This window comes from Bombina bombina, chromosome 4, assembly GCF_027579735.1.
Source record: "Bombina bombina isolate aBomBom1 chromosome 4, aBomBom1.pri, whole genome shotgun sequence".
In the NCBI taxonomy this organism is placed as follows: domain Eukaryota; kingdom Metazoa; phylum Chordata; class Amphibia; order Anura; family Bombinatoridae; genus Bombina; species Bombina bombina.
Window position 1 is genome coordinate 1041007037 of NC_069502.1, and position 18127 is coordinate 1041025163.

Sequence of the window (18127 nt, forward strand, 5' to 3'; positions counted from 1 at the left end):
AATATAATTTTAAACAATGCATCTGTATATTATTATCAGGTTCATCTTTGCTTTGAACATTTATTTAGTGTTTAACTTCTTATGACCAGCGCCGTACCCTGCACAACGCTGGTCGTTATGCCCTTAAGGACCACTGTACCCTGTACGTCGCTGCAGTCCTGGGTTTCTCTCTGCCGCGATCTCGTTTAAAATAGCAAGATCGCGCTATATCTGCATGCCCAACGAGTGGGGCACTGCAGAAATAGATTTGCTGAGTTACCGATGCAGAGAGGGAGTGGCCCTCTCTGCATCAGACAGCGGTGGTGCCAATCGATGGTGGGTGGGAGCGTAAGCAGGGAGGCGGGTGTGCAGTTTATCGTTGGAGGAGGGCGGCAGTGGGTGGGACCGCTCAGCCACGCTACAGGGTATAGAAAAAAAAACTACGTCATTGAGGGGGAAGGAGGAAGGAGGGAGTAGGGGCAATGAGGGGGATCCCATGTGAGATCCGTTAACAGAAAATGATCTGGGAGGGGAAGGGGGTAGTATATTGAGGGAGGGCAGCTACACTACAGAAAAAATGGGACTTTTGGGCCCTTCATAATGCAGCAGGGGGTGTTCAGCACTGCAGTAAAAAAGCCTCTGGGCTTGATGATTGAAAGCTCTCTGGGCTGGCGAGATTATTAATAAATGCTCGCCAGTCCTTCTATTTCCCTGGTGGAATGATCTAAAGCCATTTTTTACCCTGAAAACAGGGTGTCTCGCTAAGGGGCGTATTCTGCATTTTCATATAAAATGTAAACAACAAAATTCATATTTTTAACATTGTACAAAACAAATATTTGAACCATTCACACAAAAATAAGCAGGGAAAATTTGTATTCTTAAGGTGCATCAAAAATCGTAACAAAATTCTTCACCAAAAATCGTATGTTAACAGAAAAGTAAAATTAGTATGTAATTTACACAGGAATAAATCAAATGAAATATGCACAGCGTAAATTGTAATTGTAGTGCACTGGATGTGCAAAAATCACACAGAAATTTGAACTTATAAATACAAAATGCAAAGCGTAATTGTTGTTTTTTTCGTAAAATGGGCTGAACATAGGCATTCCATGGGCGTATATGAAAATGTCTCTCTAATCTCAGCATAATTCTATAAAGATTTTTGCACTGCAAATCTCACCAACTAAAAGGTGAGGAGCTTTTCTCAAAATAATACTAACACTTATAACCCCAATAGAAAAACAAATGCATACTAAAATATAGGCGAATGTAAGATGCTATAAGCAGAAAGCAGCATCATGTGAGTTATATTGGATGCAGGATTTTAATTTTAAAGTGCTCCCCCTGGTCCCTGCTAACTTCGCACTAAGGAGCGAAGTTTCCCTATCCAGCAAGCTCCATTACTTTTAATAGGAGCCATCTCGCAACTTGCAGGAACTGCCCCTTTTTTACGATCATTCCACCGGGGCAGCCCTGTGAGAGTCGGCGAGAAAAAGTAGCTTTGAGCAGGCAATGTTTACATCATCAAGCCCTCTGAGAAAACTTTCATAATGGCAGTACAATCAAATTAATATTTTTTTTAACCCCTTAATGACCGGACCATTTTTCAATTTTCTTACCCTTAATGACAATGGCTATTTTTACATTTCTGCAGTGTTTGTGTTTAGCTGTAATTTTCCTCTTACTCATTTACTGTACCCATACATATTATATACCGTTTTTCTCGCCATTAAATGGACTTTCTAAGGATACCATTATTTTCATCATATCTTATAATTTCCTATAAAAAAAAATATAAAATATGAGGAAAAAATTGAAAAAAACACACTTTTTCTAACTTTGACCCCCAAAATCTGTTACACATCTACAATCACCAAAAAACACCTATGCTAAATAGTTTCTAAATTTTGTCCTGAGTTTAGAAATACCCAATGTTTACATGTTCTTTACTTTTTTTGCAAGTTATAGGGCCATAAATACAAGTAGCACTTTGCTATTTCCAAACAACTTTTTTTCAAAATTAGCGCTAGTTACATTGGAACCCTGATATCTGTCAGGAATACCTGAATATCCCTTGACATGTATATATTTTTTTTTAGAAGACAACCCAAAGTATTGATCTAGGCCCATTTTGGTATATTTCATGCCACCATTTCACCGCCAAATGTCATCAAATAAAAAAAAAGTTCACTTTTTCACAAATTTTGTCACAAACTTTAGGTTTCCCACTGAAATTATTTACAAACAGCTTCTGCAATTAAGGCACAAATGGTTGTAAATGCTTCTTTGGGATCCCCTTTGTTCAGAAATAGCAGACTTATATGGCTTTGTGGTTGCTTTTTGGTAAGTAGAAGGCCGCTAAATGCTGCTGCGCACCACACGTAAATTATGCCCAGCAGTTAAGGGGTTAAATTAGGTAGCTTGTAGGGAGCTTGCAGGGTTAATTTTAGCTTTAGGGTAGAGATCAGCCTCCCACCTGACACATCCCACCCCCTGATCCCTCCCAAACAGTTCTCTTCCCTCCCCCACCCCACAATTGTCCCCGCCATCTTAAGTACTGGCAGAAAGTCTGCCAGTACTAAATAAAAGGAGTTTTTATTTTTTTTAATAAAAAAAAATAAAATGTTTTAGCTGTGATGGACTCCTGCCTTAGCCCCAACCTCCATGATCCCCCCCCCCAGCAATCTAACCCTCTCCCCTACCTAATTGCCGCCATCTTGGGTACTGGCAGCTGTCTGCCAGTACCCAATTTGCCCCACAAAAAAGTGTTTTTAATTATTTTTTATTACTAATTTATTTTTTTCTGTAGTGTAGCAGCCCCCCACAATACCCCAACCCCCTCCCCCTCCCAGATCCTCATATATATATATTTCCCCCCCTCTTCCCACTCATTGGTGTCAGTGTGGGTAGGTGATCGCGGGCGTGCGCGCGCACCCGCGCGCTCCCGGCACCCGGCGTGCACATTGCACTAACAGGAGCCGGATGCCGGGTAGCGATGGGCCGCCCACCCGCCTCCCAGTTGCGCTCTCTGCATCGCTACCGGTGCAGAGAGGGCCACAGAGTGGCTCTCTCTGCATCGGATGCTTTCTAAGGGTATTGCAGGATGCCTCAATATCGAGGCATCACTGCAATACCCTGAGAGCTGCTGGAAGCGATTGCGATCGCTTCCAGCACTCTCTTAGACAAGTGACGTACCAGGTACGTCCATTGTCACTAACTGCAAGTTTTTGCAGGACGTACCTGGTACGTCACTTGTCATTAAGGGGTTAAAAAAAAGGATGATACCAGTACAACAGTACTTGTGTCATTTTATGATTTTTATAGTTGTTATTTAATAAGGTTTTTGCTTTGATTGGTAAGATAATGTTTATTGCCCTAACAAACTTGTAGTTTATTTTGATTTTACTTTCAGTCTTTGCTTTAGACAACATTGCTGAATATGTGTGTTTCCTGAAATGAAAGCAATCATTGCAAATGTCATACTGTAAATAATGTAAAATTAAAATACTAAATATGCCCATACAAAGTCAGCAGACATAACACAGCTGTGTGTGCTGTTCACGATAAAAGCAGAATTGGGGCTCCATGTACGAAGCAGCAAAAGCTGCTCCGGAGCCTTTGCGGGGCAGGTTTGCATATGCGAGCCTGCTTCCCGCAATGTAAGAAGCAGCAGTCATTAGACCGCTGCTTCCTACACCTTACGCCACCTCTTAGCTGGCGAAGCAAAATCACAGAGAGCACGCTCGCATTCGGTGATTGACAGCTCCTTCAGTCGCGTGATTGGTCGAGCGATTGAAGGGGCGGGCATTACACACTCCGATCAGTGTGTGATGATACATATGGGCAAGCGGATCAACAGATCCGATGCCCATATGTAGCGAAGGCGGGCGGACACCTTCGCGAGTTGAGAAGCTGTCCGCCTGCCATTTAGTACATGGCGCCCTTGGTTTGACCAGAAATAAGCACTATAATTTCTTCACAAGACATTAATAAGTGTAATTATAGCTATATTGGAATACATTTTTGACTATGCTGATATAAAGCTATTGTTTGAATAAAGATTCCACTATAAGCCTTAGTTTTCGAATGTGAGATTCAAACAATAGCAGAGTTCCCAACTGTCCTTCATATTGCAGGGTACTTACAGTTTGTAAGCTCTCCTCAGCTGTCCCTCTCACTGCTTGCACTGACGATCAGCCAGACACTGACCATGGCCTGCCAAATTCAAAACATTTCCCATGATGCTGACACTCTTTAGGCTGTCTGAGCATCATGGGACAAATAGTTCCAAAACATCTGTGGGCCCAAGGTTGCTCACCACTGTACAACAGGGAAGCTTTGTAACAATGGCATGGATATTAAATCTAGGACACCATTCATATCTATTAGTTTTCAGTGTGAAACCTTTGCAGTCAAGTTTGGTAATTTTAGCCTTCTTTTTCTATGGCATTCCAATCCATTAGCAGTGCCACCATTTCAGTTAGGTAAGTCACCCACATAAAGCTAGATTACAAGAGATGCACCAAAGTTAGCGCGGGTTGTGATAAATAATATTGTGGCTGTGCTAATTTGTGCGCGTATTACAAATTGAAAGTAAAGGGGGTGCACTTGAGTGCAAATAGAAGAATGAAGAACTAGCATAAAGTGTAAGGGATAAAAAAAAATTGCACCAAACACAACATAAATACATTAACATAAACTGTTAAACTCATATATAGACTTTCTGATAACAATTGATTTTCATAAATATTATATATTAAACATTATTTATTAAATCTTATATATTTAAAGGTTAAGAGGTATATGGTATATGACAAGGTTTTTGACTGGAACGGGCTATGATATACTGTGTGTGTATATATATATATATATATATATATATGTATATATATGTGTATATATATGTATATATATATGTGTATATGTATGTCAAATAGCCTGTAGCCCAGCACTCCAACCAGGTGGAGCAGCCACGACCTGGGTGCAATCCTTATAAATAATAAATGTAGAAGAAAGGCACTCTCATGATTTGTTAAGAAGCAAAACATTTTTTTCTTTAATTAGTTGAATCACTAATACATGGTCGACGTTTCGGCCCTCAGTTGGGCCTTCATCAGGACAAGTATAATCTTGCAACTGCCGAGTGGCAAAGATCACAGATCTAAAAAGATCTAACATGCCTAACTAAATTCTTATTAAAATAAATCTAATTAATATTAATATTATTAATTAAAATATTCCTATTTAAATCTAAATACTTACCTATAAAATAAACCCTAAGATAGCTACAATATCATTAATAATTACATTGTAGCTATTTTAGGGTTTATATTTATTTTACAGGTAACTTGATATTTATTTTAACTAGGTACAATAGCTATTAAATAGTTAATAACTATTTAATAGCTACCTAGTTAAAATAATTACCAATTTACCTGTAAAATAAATCCTAACCTAAGTTACAAATACACCTACACTATCAATAAATTAAATATCTACAATATATCTAAACTAAAATACAATTAAATAAACTAAACTAAATTACAAAAAAAACAAACACTAAATTACAAAAAATAAAAAAAGATTACAAGATTTTTAAGCTAATTACACCTATTCTAAGCCCCCTAATAAAATAATAAAGTCCCCCAAAATAAAAAAAATTCCCTACCCTATTCTAAATTTAAAAAGTTAACAGCTCTATTACCTTACCAGCCTTTAAAAGGGCCTTTTGCGGGGCATGCCCCAAAGAAATCAGCTCTTTTGCCTGTAAAAAAAAACAGAATACCACCCCCCAACATTACAACCCACCACCCACATACCCCTATTCTAAACCCACCCAAACCCCCCTTAAAAAAACCTAACACTACCCCCCTGAAGATCTCCCTACCTTGTCTTCACCCAGCCGGGCAGAACTCTTCATCCGATCCGGGCGATGTCTTCAATCAAGCGGCAGAGAAGAAGTCTTCCATCCGGGCGATGTCTTCAATCAAGCGGCAGAGAAGAAGTCTTCCATCCGGGCGATGTCTTCAATCAAGCGTCAGAGAAGAAGTCTTCCATCCGGGCGATGTCTTCAATCAAGCGGCAAAGAAGAGGTCCTCCATCGGGGCGAAGTTTTCTTCCAAGCGGCATCTCCAATCTTCTTTCTTCGCTCCTCTGACGCGGAACATCCATCCGGCACGACGACTTCCCGACGAATGAGGTTCCTTTAAATTACGTCATCCAAGATGGCGTCCTTCAAATTCCGATTGGCTGATAGGATTCTATCAGCCAATCGGAATTAAGGTAGAAAAAGTCTGATTGGCTGATTGAATCAGCCAATCAGATTCAAGTTCAATCCGATTGGCTGAACCAATCACGCCCTCACGCCCGAGGAGTATTTTAAGATTTAACACAACACAGTACTAAATGCAAGTCAATAGATAATAAATAAATAGTCATGTGATCAGGGGGCTGTCAGAAGATGCTTAGATACAAGGTACAGAGGTAAAAAGTATATTTATATAATTTTGTTGGTTGTGCAAAACTGGGGAATTGGTAATAAAGGGATTATCTATCTTTTAAAAGAATAAAAATTCTATTGTAGACTGTCTCTTTAAACAACTAAGTTTTAGAGCACAGGGTGAATACTTAAAAATCCAGAGAACAAATTCAAGTATGTGGGAAGCTTCTATTGCCTTACTTGAAAAATAAATCAATATATCTTTGTTTTCTGACATTCAAACATTTCAAGTTTAATGTTTGTGTACAGCTTAAGTTTTCTAACTAATTAGTTTTATTTTCTGGTCAATGTGAGTTTGCTGTATATACTTTGCTATTAAGCAACTGACATTTTGTTCAGATTCAAGCTAGTTCTTTTTTTAACTGCAACAAAATGTACTGGGAATGGTGGTCAATGATTTTTTAAAGCCTTTCCGCTTTCAAACACAACCATGTTGGCAACTTTTTTGTTATTTTAAATATCTTTTAAAAAAATAAAATGTAAAATAACTTATGTTAATGTTGAAGTTCTCAGCTAAAGGGACAGGAAAGCCCATTTTCTTTTTCTTGATCTGGATAAAAGATGCAATTTTAAACAACTTTCTTATTTACTTATAATATAATATCAATTTTGCTTCATTCTCTTGTTAACCTTGTGTTGAAGAAACAGCATTGCACTACTAGCAGCTAGCTGAACATTTCTAGTTAGCCAATCACAAGAGACAAATGTGTGCAGGCACCAATGATCAGCTAGCAACCACTAGTGTAGAATATGGGCATAATCTTTTTCAACAAGGGATACAAAAAGAACAAAGCACATTTAAAAATAGAAGTGAATTTAAAAGTGTCTTAAAGTGACATGCTCTATCTCAATCATGCAAGTTTCATTCGACTTTCCTATCTCTTTAACAAGAATGATCTGGAAAATTCATAGGTGCTTCCACAAAGGAAATTTTCAATTTAAACTTTGCTTTCTCCTCTAACTTTTTGAATCTGATAAATTACGATGACTTGGGTAATAACTAGATTTTTTGGGGGGCTTGCATGCAGTTTTTAGAGTTAAACATTTTCATTAAACAACTTAAACTTTAAATTAGGAATTTCCGTGCTTTTTCTGTGCAGGTTTTGCTGGAGCATCCTTTAGAAGTAATCTTTAAAACTAGAAAGGCATCAGAATTTGTGGCTTTGCTTTTCAGGACAAGGCTATATTTAGAATATCTATATTTTTTTCTACTAATGGTAGCCCATTTTTGAATATTATTACGAGATAGTCATGATTCTGTTCTAATCCTGAAATATGACAAGAAGGCTCTTAAAATATACCAAAGAAATCAGGAAGACATAATATGTTTTCTCTTAAATTGTTCACAAATGTGTCATGATGCTTCCAAGACTTTTTATAGCCAGTTGAATATGTCGATATATTTTTCTGGCTTTTAAGATAAGGTAAAGTCATTCTACATGATTTATGGTGTCATATTTGTCACCACTTGTTTCTCCATTTATATTTAATTGGTATTGATGTTGGAAGGCAGTCACCATCTTCCTTGTACGCCTTAACTGCACTCTGGTCTCCTGATCTTGGGTTTAAAAATACAAATCTTGAGAAATATGCAGTTTTAAAAGGTATAAATGGTGTTCAAATTGAAAATATATGTAACACAAAGACAACAACATTATTATGGTTCAAATGCTAAGCAATAAAGGATGTTACATTTTATTCCAACCCTCCCCCCCTCCAAAAAAAAATAATTACAACAGAGCACAATTCGCTTAACAAATGGTTAATTAAAAAGACAACAGAAAAATACTTAGTCTGAATTCCAAATGAGTAGTAATTTTTTTTCTGACAGATTTCAAAAGGTATTTCAGTTCAACCTCCCCCTGCATCCTTTGACAGCCATCAGCCAACCACAAAATGCATATACTAATATGCTGTGAATTCTCGCACATGTCCAGTAGGAGATTGTGCCTCAGAAAGCGTGCATATAAAAAGATTGTGCACATTTTTATAATATAAGTGAATTGGAAAGTTGCTTAAAATTTAAAGTTCTGTCTGAATCATGAAAGTTTAATTTTGACTTTAGTGTTTTTTTAAAAAAAAACATTTAAACTATTAAAATATTGTGTTGATGTACGCGAAATGTGTTTTACTATTAGAAACATTTATCATTTACAGTTGAGAGCACAAACTCTGGAAGTTATGCTCAATTATAAAGTGTAAGGATATAAAACAATGTAATTTAAATAATGATATTCTCTCTGGTTAATTCACAACATTTCCACTCACCTGTTTAATATGCTCTCTCTTCTGATACTTTTCACTGTAGTACTGTTCCTGTCGTAGATTCAGTAGCTGCTGCTGTTGCTGGTCTTTCAGTTCTATTAATTTCTGAGCCATTTCTGCATCTAACGCATTTAAATCTTGTTCAATCACTGAAGAGTTATGATCTGGACTACTTGTATCACATCTACAAAAAGATACAGAAATCATGAATAAATTGTGTCCAACCTGCTTCTAATATACTGTGTTATTTTTGTTACTTGTAACTAAAAAATATGTGATAGACTCCACAACAATAGCCATTTCTTTACATAAGTAACTAAGATTAAAATGGTATAATTTATTTTTTTGTATAGAGATATAGCAGCACTTCTATCTTTTGTATGTATGTAGATTGTAACCATTTACAGACTCCTTCAGATACATTTTTAAAAACATATGGGTAGATTTAGAGTTTGGCGTTAGCCGTCAAAAGCAGCGTTAAGGGGTTCTAACGCTGCTTTTTACCACCCGCTGGTATTTAGAGTCATCCAGGAAAGGGTCTACCGCTCACTTTCTTTCCGCGACTCCAGGCTACCGCAGATCCCCTTACGTCAATTGCGTATCCTATCTTTTCAATGGGATTTGCCTAACGCTGGTATTTGGAGTCTTGGAAGAAGTGAGCTGTAGACCCTCTACCGACAAGACTTCTACCGCCAAAAAAAGTCAGTAGTTAAAGGGACACTGTACCCAAAAAATTTCTTTCGTGATTCAGATTGAGCATGAAATTTTAAGCAACTTTCTAATTTACTCCTATTATCAAATTGTCTTCATTCTCTTGGTATCTTTATTTGAAATGCAAGAATGTAAGTTTAGATTCCGGCCCAATCAAAAGCTTATATGCCTTCTTTTTCAAATAATGATAGCAAGAGAACGAAGAAAAATTGATAATAGGAGTAAATTAGAAAGTTGCTTAAAATTGCATGCTCTTTCTGAATTACAAAAGAAAAAATTTGGGTTCAGTGTCCCTTTAAAAGCTTTATGGGCTAACGCCGTAACATAAACCTCTTAACTACTGTGCTACAAAGTACACTAACACCCATAAACTACCTATGTACCCCTAAACCGAGGCCCCCCCACATCGCAAACCCTCTAATAAAATTTTGTAACCCCTAATCTGCCGACCAGACACCTCCGCCACCTACATTATAGCTATGAACCCCTAATCTGCTGCCCCTAACATTGCCGACACCTATATTATATTTATTACCCCCTAATCTGCACCCCCCAACGTCGCCGCCACCTACCTACACTTATGTTGCATATCTAGACTTTAGCAAAGCATTTGACACCGTCCCACACAACAAACTTATTCACAAAATGTATTGCCTTGGAATAGATGCTAAGATTGTTAAGTGGGTAGAATGCTGGCTTAAAGATAGACGACAGAGAGTTTCAATTAATGGAGTACATTCAAATGAGGCATCAGTTACTAGTGGTGTTCCCCAAGGGTCAGTTCTTGGGCCTGTTTTGTTTAACATGTTCATAAGTGATATTGGAAGTGGGCTTAAGGGGAAGGTTTGCTTGTTTGCTGATGATACAAAAATTTGTAACAGGGTAGATGTTCCAGGAGGAGTTGATCAAATGAACTGTGATATTAATAAACTAGAGGACTGGTCAAATAAATGGGATCTGAAATTTAATATTACCAAGAGCAAAATTATGCATACAGGATCCAAAAACCCAAAGGCCAATTATAGTCTCAATGGTACATTACTGACTGTAATTAAAGAAGAAAGGGATTTGGGAATTATTATTTCAGATGATTTAAAATTTGGTACACAATGCCGCAGTGCAGCCAGCAAGGCCAGTCAAATGCTTGGTTGCATTGGAAGAGGTTTTATTAGCAGAAATAGCAAGGTTCTTATGCCACTTTACAGATCATTAGTTAGACCAAATATGGAATACTGTGTACAGTTCTGGAGACCATATCTTAAGACAGATATAAATAAACTAGAAGCTGTCCAAAGGAGGGCTACTAAAATGGTACATGGTCTAAAATATAAAACATACAAAGAAAGACTCTATGATCTAAATATGTATAGTTTAGAGGATAGAAGGGAAAGAGGTGACATGATAGAAACCTTCAAATATATGAAGGGACTTAATAAAATAGAAGCTGAAAGCATTTTTCACAAAAAAATAAATGCCAAAACAAGGGGTCACAATCTAAAGTTAGAGGGTAGTAGATTCAGGAGAAATTTGAGGAAGCATTTTTTTACAGAAAGGGTGGTGGATTCATGGAATAAACTTCCATTTGAGGTGGTAAACACAAAGACTGTAAAGGAATTTAAAAATGCCTGGGACATGCATAAGGCTATCCTAAGGAAAAAGTAACATGTAATATGGGTAGACTTGATGGGCCTTTTTGGTTCTTATCTACCGTCAAATTCTATGTTTCTATGTTTCTATGTTTCTATGTTAATCTGCTGACCGGACCTCGCCGCCACTATAATAAATGTATTAACCCCTAAACCGCCGCACTCCCGCCTCACAAACACTATAATAAATTGTATTAACCCCTAATCTGTTCTCCCTAACATCGCCGCCACCTACCTACAATTATTAACCCCTAATCTGCCGCCCCCAATGTCGCCGCTACTATAATAAAGTTATTAACCCCTAAACCTAAGTCTAACCCTAACACCCCCCTAAGTTAAATATAAATTTAATTAAACGAAATAAATTTACTATTATTAAATAAATTATTCCTATTTAAAACTAAATACTTACCTAGAAAATAAACCCTAATATAGCTACAATATAACTAATAGTTACATTGTAGCTATTTTAGGATTTATATTTATTTTACAGGCAACTTTGTATTTATTTTAACTAGGTACAATAGCTATTAAATAGTTAATAACTATTTAATAGCTTCCTAGTTAAAATAAGTACAAAATTACCTGTAAAATAAATCCTAACCTAAGTTACAAATACACCTAACACTACACTATCATTAAATTAATTAAATAAATTACCTACAATTAGCTAAACTAAAATACAATTAAATAAACTAATCTATAATACAAAAACCCCCCCACTAAATTACAGAAAATAAAAAATATTACAATAAGTTTAAACTAATTACACCAAATCTAAGCCCCCTAATAAAATAAAAAAAATAAAAAATAATAAAATGCCCTACCCTATTCTAAATTACAAAAGTAATCAGCTCTTTTACCAGCCCTTAAAAGGGCTTTTTGCGGGGCATTGCCCCAAAGTAATCAGCCAATCAGATTGAAGTTCAATCCTATTGGCTGATCCAATCAACCAATCGGATCGACCTTGCATTCTATTGGCTGTTCCAATCAGCCAATAGAATGCAAGCTCAATCCGATTGGCTGATTGAATCAGCCAATCAGATTTTTCCTACCTTAATTCCAATTGGCTGTTACTCTATGTTCTTCACTTAGAGTATAATGTAATTTTTATTGTAAATACATATCTATTTATATCTGTACATACCTATACATGTATAATTATTCCTATAGATATATTTAAATTTTAAATTATTATTTTTATTTATATATATGTATATATCTCTATCTATCTATGTATCTATCTATCTATATATATATATAAATAAAAATAAAAAAAAATCTATGTGAAGAACATAGGAATGTAAAATATGCATAACGCGCATTGGGTTTTATGCTTTAGTTCTAACGCAGTGTCGGGTAAGCATACATGAAGAATTACTAATCTAACATTACATTATTGAAATTACATTGTTTTGTATCTGCGGAACAACACAATGTGAAATATTCATAACTCCTGGTGGAATAGCGTGCAAGCAACAGGTGTTAGGTTTTTTTCTTCTGCGCTCTCCATTGACTTCTCAGTTAGCATGGTTGTGATATTGTGAAGTCCTTTGATTAGCGTGCATTGGGTTTTACTCACGTGCAAGCTTTTTACTTTCAAACACAAAACAATTACTTCTAGAAAAGTTTATGCTTGAGCGAAAGCACTAAATAGTGCACCACTTGTAATCTAGCCCATAAATATAAATTTAACAAACAGTATGGTGGTAGCTTAGAGGCAGAGTGCATGCCAAATTGTCTTGAATGCCACCTTGGGCACTTTACAGGAACTATATAACAAAAGATAACAGAAAGAATGACACAAGGATACAAATCCCAACATCAACACATTTATACATTAAAGGGACAAACATTTTCTTCTCTTTAATGTGTTCGCAATTATTTATTTTACCTGCTGGATTGTATTAAATTGTTTACAAATTGCTATTTTACCATTATTTTGTCATTTGAAATAGCTGATTATCCTCTTGAAACCTTCAACTATACTATAAATGTTAGTTCTGCAGTAATGGCTACAAAACAACTATCGCCTAGATTACGAGTCTTGCGTTAGCCTTAAAAAGCAGCGTTGAGAGGTCCCATTACATTATTGCTTTTTATTGCCCGGTGGTATTACGAGTCTTGCAGGTACAGGTATACCGCTCACTTTTTTTCCGTGACTCGAGCATATGGCAAATCCATTAAGTAAATTGCGTATCCTATCTTTTTAATGGGATTTGCCTAATGCCGGTATTACGAGTCTTGGAAAAAGTGAGCGATAGACCCTCTCCTGTCAAGACTCCTACCGCATTTAAAAGTCAGTAGTTAAGAGTTTTATGGGATAACGCTGTAACATAAAACTCTTAACTAAAGTGCTAAAAAGTACACAAACACCCATAAACTACCTATGAACCCCTAAACCGAGCCCCCCCCCCCACATCGCAAACACTTAAATACATTTTTTAACCCCTAATCTGCCGACCGGACATCGCCGCCACTTCAATAAATATATTAACCCCAGGGCGGAGCCAGCAGCCAATGCAGCAAGACACGCTACTTCAGAGCTCCTGATATGTGAGCTATAAACTTTATATTTTTGGCATGTGAGACACTCTCATACTACCAGATTTAGCCCCAAACAAGCATGGGAATACAGGACATGGAAGATTGGCTAATAATACATAACAGATGACAACGCAACAGTATAAAGGCCTGTCAGTTTGCTGAGACTGCTGCGTGGTGTGCGCCTCCATATTGTGAGACTTTTATACATCATCTCACTTCTAAGAGATACAGCTCCGCTTTTAACTCCCCCTTAAGCTGCCTTATGGAGAGGCAAATTATTCTTGAACTGCGCAACTTAATGCTCTCTTTAGACCACCATCGGCAGGCTCTTATTGAGGAACTGAGAGCCACTAGAGACCCGCAACAGCATGCACCGCTGTCAGGTGAAACTGAGGGGGGTGTTTGACCTTAGTGAACTCGCTCTACCACATTTAGGAGGAGACGCACCCAGGGCTGTGGAAGAAGGGCACAAAGCAGAGATCTGGAGCCTCAAGCCTAAGATGGAGGCACAATCTGATAGCTGTAAACAGTTAAATATCTTGCAGCCTCACAACATCCATATGGGGTCTGAGCAGCATAGCGCAATTCATTTAGAGGTGTCGTGGTCAAAGTTAAATGGCACAAGCAAACCCAACGATCTACAGCCTACAGCCCACATTACCATCGACTCTGCAGATGCCGATATTGCCGGAGGCCCCCGTTCAAGTCAGAAGCCTACGCCAAGTGAGACAATAGATGCCATGCTCAGCTTGCAGTCGTGCGTAAGGCTATATCCATGCTCCAGAAGTCACCCTAATACTCTCTCTTACATAGCGGTGCAGCTCTATCTGTCACTAGATCACCGGGCCAGCACAATTTCAGGGACCCCGGCTCCTATACGCTGGCATAGGCTAATTCAGGAGGCTTTCCCTGGAAGTCAAAGATGGGTCTATCCGGACTGACAGGAACCCTCTTCTCCGTTTTATAAATATGGCAGGACTTTAAAAATGCATTTTCTATACTCCCAGCATGAAACAGACTGCACCTTCTTTTCATTATGTGGGGCGTAATATCACTGCAGTATTCAGCGCTCTAACGTATGGGAAATGCAGTGTATTCATTGCGTATATTAAGTTTGGGGTCATACAACGTTATCATATAGTCATAGTTATTAGTTGAGCACCAGTGTATTCCACTTTATTTAGAGCTTTATCGACTTCTAGAGACACCACTATACTGTTTAGCTGAAAAGCAGCCTGATCGGCATATGGCTTTAGTAAGAGTTCTTCTGAAACAAGGATATATAATGAACTTTCCTATATATATTTGTATGATGCAAGGCCATGGTTTAGGAATATCGCTATCAGGATGGTATTCATTGAATGTAACCTAATTGTTATAATATCCCTGAGTTATATAACACACACTTGTTATTTGAGGTTTTAGGTACCCATGTTTAGAACCGGTGTGGGGAAGTATGGCTCACTTGTTATTCTAGCTTCAACCAGGAATTTACGCTTACTTATGGACCTTGTTAGAACTTTATATTACATCAATAAGCTCTCCAAATGACGAGCCCTTATTTTGAAAATAGGAGAACCTTATTCTATTTCATGGTCCTACCTAATACTCATGTCCTGGGTATTCCGCCCGTTATTAGTTAAATGTTATTGGCTAGAACCCTTGTGTCCACAGGTATCGCTGAGTCAAGCTCTCTAATTTAATTTAATAGCACAGGAGGGTAGGATAAACCATAGTACATGGATGTCATGATGAAATAGGGATCTATGAATATATCTGTAGAGAATAATTTAAAACACTACCACACTCATACATAAATAGTCCCAACTCATCTTGTAGAAAGGTTTGTGATTATACACATCTCCGGTCCATAATGGTTAATAGAGGCTTCATGGGTCTAGTCTCATGCATCTAAGGATTGTTTTACAAGTGGGTATAGCATAATATTTAAGGAGATTTCTACTGATCACATATGCTTAATACCACACATAGGAGAACTCAGGTCCAAATACATATCTTAAAGACCATATTATCCCCCACTTCTCGCAATACGCTTCATTTAAGTTAACCATTTCAGGAGAAGTCCATGTTGTCTGCGGCCGGGATGGTGTGGACAAATCTCTTGTATAATGCCACTGATATATATATCAATTATGAGGGGAAATGTATTCACCTGTTTACTTCTCCATTAGTTCTGTATAGGTTTATATCTATGGTGTAAGCTTAGCTCACTTTTTTATTGGTATACAGCTATTGACCCTAGCTCGGTCTTTAGTGCCTTGAGGTTAAATATATAAGAACCCTTAACCTGTCCTATAGTCAAGACAGTAGCACACACTATCCTCTCACCTCCCCCCCCCCCCACACTTGACTAAGTCTAGTCTCTATCCACCCATTTTTGGTGAATATTGTTGCGGTATTAATCCGCCTTATATACCAATCATATTTTATATTTTATATCTACTTCATTACATATACCAATCATATTTTATATTTTGTCTCTACTTCATTACTACTATATTTCAATTAGTATTATGCACCCTATAGGGAAAAATGTGTCTCTCATTTAGGATATTTATTCTGCATATGTCAGATGAAATTATCATACTAACAGACAGAATACTTTGCTAAAGAGGTAATATAGTAACATCTAGTAAAAAACAAAATTATAAGGTATCAATGTAAATTTTACAATGTATATATCCGAAGTATGCTAGTAATACGGTAGGGTGTACCGGTTTTCAGAAAGTTTATCATGATTTACTACTGCTATCATGAAATATTTTGTTTTCTTGTTTATGTGTGACTATTGTTATGCTAAATACCTTAATAAAAATCTTTGTTTAAAAAAACATATATATAACCCCTAAACCGCCGCACTCCCGCCTCGCAAACATTAGTTACATTTTATTAACCCCTAATCTGCCGTCCCTAACATCCCCGACACCTACCTACATTTATTAACCCTTAATCTGCCGCCTCAATGTTGCTGCAACTATATTAAATGTATTACCCCCTAAACCTAAGTCTAACCCTAACACCCCCCTAACTTAAATATAATTTAAAATAATCTAAATAAAATTACTACAATTAACAAAATTATTCCTATTTAAAACTAAATGCTTACCGATAAAATAAACCCTAAGCTAGCTACAATATAACTAATAGTTACATTGTAGCTATCTTAGGGTTTATTTTTATTTTACAGGCAACTTTGTATTTATTTGAACTAGGTAGAATAGTTATTAAATAGTTATTAACTATTTAATCACTTCCTAGTTAAAAAAAATACAAATATACCTGTAAAATCAATCCTAACCTTAGTTACAATTACACCTAACACTACACTATTATTAAATAAATTACCTAAATTAACTACAATTAATTACAATTAAATTAAATAAACTAAATTACGAAAAAAACAAACACTAAATTACAGAAAAAAATAAAATAATTACAATTTTTTAAAACTAATTACACCTAATCTAATCCCCCTAATAAAATAAAAAAGCCCCCAAAATAATAAAAATCCCTACCCTATACTAAATTACAAATAGCCCTTACAAGGGCTTTTTGCGGGGCATTGCTCCAAAGTAATCAGCTCTTTTACCTGTAAAAAAAAAGACAATACCCCCCCAACATTACAACCCACCACCCACACACCCAACCCTACTCTAAAACCCACCCAATCCCCCCTTAATAAAACCTAACACTACCCCTTTGAAGATCACCCTACCTTGAGATGTCTTCAGCCCACCGGGCAGAAGTGGTCCTTCAGATGGTCCGAAGTCTTCATCCTATCCGGGCAGAAGAGGTCCTCCAGATGGCCAGAAGTCTTCATCCAGGCGGCATCTTCTATCTTCATCAATCCGGAGTGGAGCGGGTCCATCTTCAAGACATCCGACGCGGAGCATCCTCTTCTTCTGACGACTAACACTAAATGACGGTACCTTTAAGTGACATCATCCAAGATGGCGTCCCGTCAATTCCGATTGGCTGATAGAATTCTATCAGCCAATCGGAATTAAGGTAGTAAAAAATCCTATTGGCTGATCCAATCAGCCAATAGGATTGAACTTCAATCAGCCGAATCAGCCCCATTGATTACTATGGGGAAATCGTGCATGAGCACGTTTAGCCAGCTCACCACTGCCGTAAGCAGCGCTGGTATTGAGGTGAGATGTGGAGCTAAATTTTGTTCTTCGCTCACTTTTTTGTGGCTAACGCTGGGTTTAAAAAAAACCTGTAATAGCAGCGTTGTTTGTAGGTGAGCGTTGAGCATAAACTGCGCGTTAGCCCCGCAAGCCTTACCGACAAAAACTTGTAATCTATCCGAATGTGAACAAAAGGCATAAGAACAGAGAGAGAGAGAGAGAGAGAGAGGTTGTCCTGTCCTTTGCAAATGATGTTTTTAAATCAGCTGTAAATCAGGGCTGAACTGGGACCAAAAATAGGCCTTTTAAAGCTGAGCCGC

At 37.2% G+C, this 18127-nt stretch overlaps 1 protein-coding gene across 2 annotated transcripts in view; it reads right to left on the minus strand.

Moving 5' to 3' along the window:
* Positions 1-18127, minus strand: part of PLCB1 (phospholipase C beta 1) — a 1466985-nt gene that overhangs the window by 212639 nt on the left and 1236219 nt on the right. For both annotated transcript variants that reach the window (XM_053712164.1, XM_053712163.1), the window contains exon 27: positions 8753-8933. In XM_053712164.1, coding sequence (XP_053568139.1) covers positions 8753-8933 — 181 coding nt within the window. The remainder of the gene's footprint in view (positions 1-8752; positions 8934-18127) is intronic.